Raw genomic sequence first — 6,900 nt, forward strand, 5'->3', positions numbered from 1 at the left:
ATATATATGAGCCTCCAATAACTAAATGAATTGCATTCTGTTTAAATTAATTGGAATTAATATTATTATTATTTAGGAACAAATCATTTTAGATTTCTTGCATTCTTGCTAAGAAATGAAGATAAAAGAAACTCTTTACGCACTTGTCTGAACATTTGTTTTTATCATACCTGTAATTGTAACTTGTTGGTGAAGAACATTTTCTTCCATCCAATCTGTTCAGCCAGGGATTTCATCTCATCTGTCATAGTGTCACAATGGATTTCGTAAATCCTCTCCCACAACGAATCATTGTTGCAAACCTGTGCAAAAATTGAGGTCAGCATACATTATCAATGAATACAAATACTTAAAACTATAATTTGGCAAAATCCACTGTGAGAAATTGTTTATGCTATTTTTTATATTATACACTGTAAAAATGTGAATTATTATTAATGTTGTTTGCTAATAAAAATCATCATTTTGCTATATCATGGATAAACCAGGGTTTCAATTTCCCATGACAGCACCGACAAAAATTGCTGTACAAAGGGCCTTCCACTGCTGTGGTAAATCCTAGGCTTTTAGCTGTCGAGTTGCTTAACGCAGGCTAGGCCTACCAACGGATTTTACCCTTAAAAACAATAAAAACTGTTGATCGTTACTGTAGAAGAATAAATTGTTGTAAAGCCAGAGCCCACAGCAACTGCTTGCTAATGGAGCCTTTTGAGGAAATTCGAACCCTGTAAACATTCTTTTCTCTTTTAGTATCGCACAGTGGTGATAGATTCATGTGCTTGTGACAACCTCGGGGGTCACAAGTCTACCGCAGGTCATGGTGTCTCCTAGAAATCAGGAGGGCCTCCCACACTCCAGCAACCAGAAAAGATTCTCCCTGAAAATAATCCATCACTTGAAAATTCTGTAAAATCCACGTGTTTACAACTATATGACGCCATTACCATTTGTCTCACAGAAGTATGGGTCAATTGGTATCAGCATTTGCAGCAAAAGAAAATTAGATGTGCTAAGGAAGTTTGTTTAACCAGATCTCCTGGAAATGACATCTTCCAACTTGGGACCCCTGCAATCATCTACCGTACATATTTTTTTAGCTAAAAATTTGTAAAGTTCTGAAAAACCTGGTTACGTCATACACAAAAAATTGCATTTTTCTCAGTGGCTTGTTAAACATTTTATTCCAAAATTGTGGGGTTTTTTTCTCTTTTTTATATGCCTATTTTGAAGTTCTACTTTATTGTTTGGAAAAACTGTTAATTTGGATGCACCACTATTGAGTGTGCCACCAGTCTTAAGGTGTTACTCCTAATAAATTGATTGATTAATTGTTTTCAAACGAGATAGCAAAAAGCTTTCTATTCACATAAAATGGTTATTATTAATTAGTTGTTTTAATTTTTCAAACTTACTTCATAAAATTGTTTGCTTGTTTGCGCCAATGCTGCCACATCCTCCAGTTCGAGGAACGAGACAAGATAGATAAGAAGAGGCATTGGCAGTCTAGCAAAGTAGTCTATCTTCCCCATGCAGAGGTTTTTGGCGTATTCCAAAGTATTCAGTCCAAAAACACGGCGAACATCAACTGCATATAAATCATTTTTTAAATGTTGGTTATATATACATGATTTTTATATTTAAAAAAAAAAATGTTGGAAAAGATTGAAGAAACTTATAATGTAGTTTGGTAGCTGGATATTCTTTTTTTTGTGGTGGTGGTGGTGGTGGTGGTGATGATGATGATGATGATAATAATAACAACAACATACAATCCTCATTTCCTAGTTAGTAATTTACCATACCCACACCACCCCACTCCCCATATAGAAAACAATACGACATAGGGCTTATCTTATTTATAATATAGGCCACACACGTGTGTTTGAAACTAAATACAAGCATTTTCATCATGGTTTTATTTATTACAAACATATTCTTTCACCCTCAATACACATTGAGGCCCTTCTTTTAGGTTAAAATGATCTATCTTAAATTTGTCTTTCTTGAGTTTGGGACTATTATGTGTTTAAATAAATTATAAGGATAAAACTAAAAAAGCCCTAAAAAATGCGCGCCAAGCGTGCAAAATATTTTTGTGTTTTTAATTCTAATTTCGTCGGAATTAATGAAACTCCCTAAAATGTGGAATTTATAGAGGAAATTGGCCTACCGTAACAACAAATGCACGCAAAGAATTTGAGAATTTTAGGCACTTTCAGAGGATGCATTTGTCAAGGGGTGGGGAAAGATTTTCCAAAGATGGATATTTTCCCCTTGTCCCCCGGTGTTTTTAATTTTAATTTCATTGAAATTGATCAAAACTCCCTAAAATGTGCAATTTTTAGAGGAAATTGGGCCATGTTAACAAGAAATGCGCGCAAAATTTGAGGTTTTTAGGCACTTTCAGGGGATGAAAGGGCATTTGTAAAGGGGTGGGGAAGATTTTTCAAAGATAGATATTTCCCCTTGTCCCCCAGTGGTTACGCCATCGGGCAGCATAGATCAAAGGAGTTATGACAGTTTTTGAAGTGGAGAATGGGTTGCAGGGTGTTGTGAGTCTGGTCATTATGATATCTTCCTTTTTATTCTTGTCTTTATTTTTCTCTTCTCTTTTTCTTTCTTTTTCTTTCCCTCTTCTTTCTCTTTCCCTCCCTCTCCCGTCTTTCTTTTCTCTTATTACCCAGCCCGGTACGACGGCTTAGTCAGCCAAGTACAAACCGTCCGGGAAGGGGCAGGTTGCCCCCCCCACGCCTGTTACGACACTGGCTAACACGCCAATCATCCCCCCCAATGAAAAATATTTTTCTACGCCACTGTTGCTTTGGCAGCATTGGTATGCATTTAAAAGACAGCTTCAGGTATTTGCACCAAAAGTCACTCCAAACAGACACATATTCACTAATTTGTAGGCCCCTGGATATCAACTGATCATTCTGGCTTACCTGGAAAAGTCACCCTCTATTGTGATTAAAATGTTAATTGTCCCATGCATTTTAATGTGTAACCTTTTGTTTTGTAATAAGTGATTTTAAATATAAAAGGTCATAAGGAGCTATAAGTTTTCAATTAAATTTGTTTAAACATACACTGCAGCCGTTCATCGTATGCAAAATCCTCAATAGGTTGCTTTGATTCAGTTGGATTTAATCGTCTGTAGTCATTTCGTAAAGTGATATTCCAAGTTCTCCAGATGGTCTAAAATTTAAAATAAGAATTATTTTTATTTTTTTTACAATAACAATAACATTAACGGCACATAGAAAAAAATATTAGATTATCACTCTCTTTTTAAAAAAAAAATTGATGAGGACGGGAGGTTTTTTTTTTTTGTTTTTTTTTTTTTTGGGGGGGGGTTGGGGGGAAATAAACAATTTGTTACAAAAGGGACAGAACGAACATAAACGTCTGCCCTGTGATTCAATGGCCTATCCAAAAATAGGCCTAGGCCTATATTCCGGTGAAAAAATCAGACATTACTCAAGCGTTAGCGGGAAGGGAACAAATTACAGTTAGTATGCATAGGCGCTTAGGCTTTGGTCTTTACCTCGGGCTGAGCCAGCATTTGCCTAAACTTTCTTTCTTGATGTCGTAGGTTAGTTAGAAACCAATCCAACCAAACACACTCATCACAAGGAAGACTGCCCACTTGTAATGCATGATGTAACGAGTTATTTTTAGCAACGAGAGTCTCTCTGGAACATGTGAATCTTCAAGCTGTCAATCGACAATCCGATCAGCCCTCTGGGCAGGTCTCCTTAGGCCTGCCCAGTTTCTTTAGGTGTTGTCTATTTTTAGCCACAGTTAGCAAACTGTTTATTTTTAGTGACAGTAAACAAAAAGTTTAAAGAATGTGCTTTTGCATTTTCAACTTTACGGCGATCCCAATGCCTCATCTAATCAATTGGAAGAGTTTGAAGTCTACCGAATTCGGAGCCAATTCCTTTATAGGCCCTAGGCTATTTTGTTAGCATGTTTTTTGCAAAGTTGTTTTTTATGCAGTTAAAATATATGATGCCACCAAAAAAAAAATAATAAATAAATTTTTTTTTAATAAAAATTTTTTTAAATCAATATTTCCAAAAATCTTTGACGCGGACAGGAGTCATATTCTAATATTGTAATAAATTTTTCTATTTGCCCTAATAATGTTGCATATTTCACTTATAATAAGCCATTGCCTAATCATTTTCCATTATAATATTTAATTATAGGACTACATATTTAGGCAAACCATCATCAATTTAAAATGAAGGTCTTTTAGTTTTGACTGAGAGAACTTCAAATTCAATCCGAGTCCTGACAAATCAATCAAGAAAGAATTTAACTGGGCCCTGGGGATGCACCAGCTCAGCCACGGCACTGGGCTCTAGCTAGCCTAGACTCTAGTCTAGGATTGTTGTGTAGGCCTAGCAGTACTTACTATAGGCTTCAAATTGAAGAAAAATCAAGAATTACAATCCTATAACTTCCACTTACATTTCTAGATGAGATTATGAACTGGTGGAAATCCTTTGATGGTGCTGGAGCCTGAGCGCTAACCTCAAGCAGAACTCCGCTACTCGGTAACAAGGACGCTTCCGACATTTTTCTTCTTGGTTACCATTAAATTGCGTTTCTGGTAATATTGATCGGGAAGCTGCAACGTTGCGCCCTCTAAAACCAAAAACTTCATGAAAAGCTATGTTTATAAGGTGGAGAGTTTTTTAGCCAACAAACAAACTTTCAAAATGTCGGAAAAGGGTAGTTCTGAAGTCGACACGTCACATTCAAATAACCCTCTTTCTCGGAAGCTAAATAAAATTTTAGAGACAAGATTAGACAATGATAAGGTTATTTTTAACATAGAAAATTGAGAATGCCAAAAATTGCTTTTTAAACTAGGCTAGCCCACAATGTCGTTAAGTTAGGCCCTAGGACTAGGCCGAGGCGATGAAGCTCAGCTATGGCAGTGACTGTTGACCAGACCAGGACGGGAGCTCCTGCACTCGCACTCCTCCGGCACTGGACCATGTTGATCCTGTGCCCAACGTGAATTTAATCGGGCCTTGGCCTACTACTGTACCCTGGTGTAGGCATACATTTTTAGTGATAAAGTTATCAGTATTTTAATTTTAGGATGCCAGTCAATTCGAGCGGATGTCAGTTTGAGCGGATGCCAGTTCGAGCGGATGCATTTAGTGCGAACTATAACAAGGGCGAATTTATCGTCGCCGTATTCTTGTATTTGTTTGTTTTAAATGCAAAAAATGCTCTGATTACTAAGCTAAGGTCCTGAAAGGTTTTTAGTACTTTTTGATAATTACTCCATATTTGAATTACGGTCTTGGCAACTCCGACTACCAAGATGGCCACTAACAAGTTAAAACTATAATAGAATTGCGCACTTTTCAGCTTAAAAAAGAAGAAAGTGTATGTTTTACTAGAGTTCACGAGAAGCACACACACAAGACGAGTGACCATTATTTTTTTCACGGTAAACAAAGTGGGGTGGCTAGCCACCCTATTTACCACCCTTCCTCAGATCCGCCACTGGTTGGGGTTCTCTATTTAAAAAAGCAAATTATATTTGTAATTGAGTTATGCTACTCGCTTATCTATTCTGGAACTGTTGTGTGCCCCCTTCCCCTTTGAAAATGTCAAATTTTTAGCTCAAATTATATTTGTAATTGAGTTAATGCTACTCACTTGTCTATTTTGGAACTGTTGTGTGCCCCCTTCCCCTTTTAAAATGTCAAATTTTTAGCTCAAAAATAGGAAATTTTGAAGTAATTCGTATATAACTCGCACAGGTTGTTGTTCGCACAAGTGGATCTTCTTCCGCTCAAACTAGCATCCGCTTGAAAAAAATTCCGCTCGAATTGGCCTTCGCTCGAAGTGGCATCCGCTCAAATTGACTGGTTCCCTAATTTTATATGGCCAAGCCTAGGCCTTAGATTAATATTTTTGCCTTGAATGATATCAAACAAATAACCGTTTCAAAAATGTTTTGTTATATAATGATGACAATTAATTCCTTTATCTGTTTTCCTTTTTATTGCTAGCTGCAGTGGTTTTCATTACATTTTGAATTTATGGTTTAAAAAATGATATGATTTGTAAATTCAATTCTTTTGATGTTACCGAGTCTCTTTTATGTAGCAGTAATTGAAATTACAACACCAATTTCAGCAACTGCCACAGGATTCAGGCTTTTACTTAGACCTTCATGCCCCCATTGGGCCTGGGCCCCAGAGCTAGCTGAGTCACTGTTTTATTGGCTTGCAATTAAAATTATGTAGTAGTATAATTTCCAACTATTTTGCCCTCATTGAATAGTGTCTTTAGTGTCTAAAACTTTGTAATTGTATTCCTAAACTTCCATTAATTTTGAATATTTTTTTTAATGATTTTCAAATTTATTGTTAAGGATGTACTGGAAGCACTCAAGGCTATGTCAAGTTTCTTCAGTGAAAATAACCTGCGAACTCGACGCAACCTGAGAGGAGACATTGAGCGCAGAAGTCTGACAATCAATGAAGAATTTTCTGAAGCATTTAGAGCTGTGAAAGTGGTAATTCTTAACTATTATTATTACTAGAAATTGCAAATTGCAAGTGAAGTGCTGCGAAGTACAACTGCATAAAATGTTCTTGGAACAAAATTATTTATGCGAATCAAGTGAAAATAATGAATAATAAAAGTAATATGAGACACGACCCATCGTCTATATTAGAACACTTCTCATTGGGTAATATAGTCGTAATTTTTCATTTTTTTCAAAAGTGTATAGTGGTGAATTATGGTTTAGGTTTTTTTTGAATGAAGTTTCCAAAATTTCTATATATGTGGAAAATTTATAGTTGATTAGGCTACCAAAGGTTACAATTTTTATTTTGAAGACTGCATGGTCTAGGAAGTGTA

General features: G+C 36.1%; 2 protein-coding genes across 2 annotated transcripts in view; one reads left to right on the forward strand and one right to left on the reverse strand.

Annotated features, from left to right (window-relative positions):
- Window positions 1-170: 170 nt before the first annotated feature.
- Window positions 171-4,645, reverse strand: LOC117110534 (F-box only protein 36-like; the record flags this gene model as incomplete). Its single annotated transcript, XM_033253282.1, is given in 4 exon segments — window positions 171-302; window positions 1,413-1,585; window positions 3,087-3,195; window positions 4,477-4,645. Coding segments are annotated over 4 exon segments (522 nt in total), but the record flags the coding sequence as incomplete, so codon positions are not given.
- Window positions 4,646-4,682: 37 nt separating this feature from the next.
- Window positions 4,683-6,900, forward strand: part of LOC117110533 (conserved oligomeric Golgi complex subunit 6-like) — a 14,564-nt gene continuing 12,346 nt past the window's right edge. The window contains exons 1-2 of the mRNA XM_033253280.1: window positions 4,683-4,829; window positions 6,407-6,550. Coding sequence (XP_033109171.1) covers window positions 4,728-4,829; window positions 6,407-6,550 — 246 coding nt within the window. The 5' untranslated portion in view covers window positions 4,683-4,727. The remainder of the gene's footprint in view (window positions 4,830-6,406; window positions 6,551-6,900) is intronic.

Source organism: Anneissia japonica, unplaced genomic scaffold (assembly GCF_011630105.1).
Source record: "Anneissia japonica isolate Jap-2015-1 unplaced genomic scaffold, ASM1163010v1 scaffold3434_len466720_cov178, whole genome shotgun sequence".
Lineage (NCBI taxonomy): Eukaryota > Metazoa > Echinodermata > Crinoidea > Comatulida > Comatulidae > Anneissia > Anneissia japonica.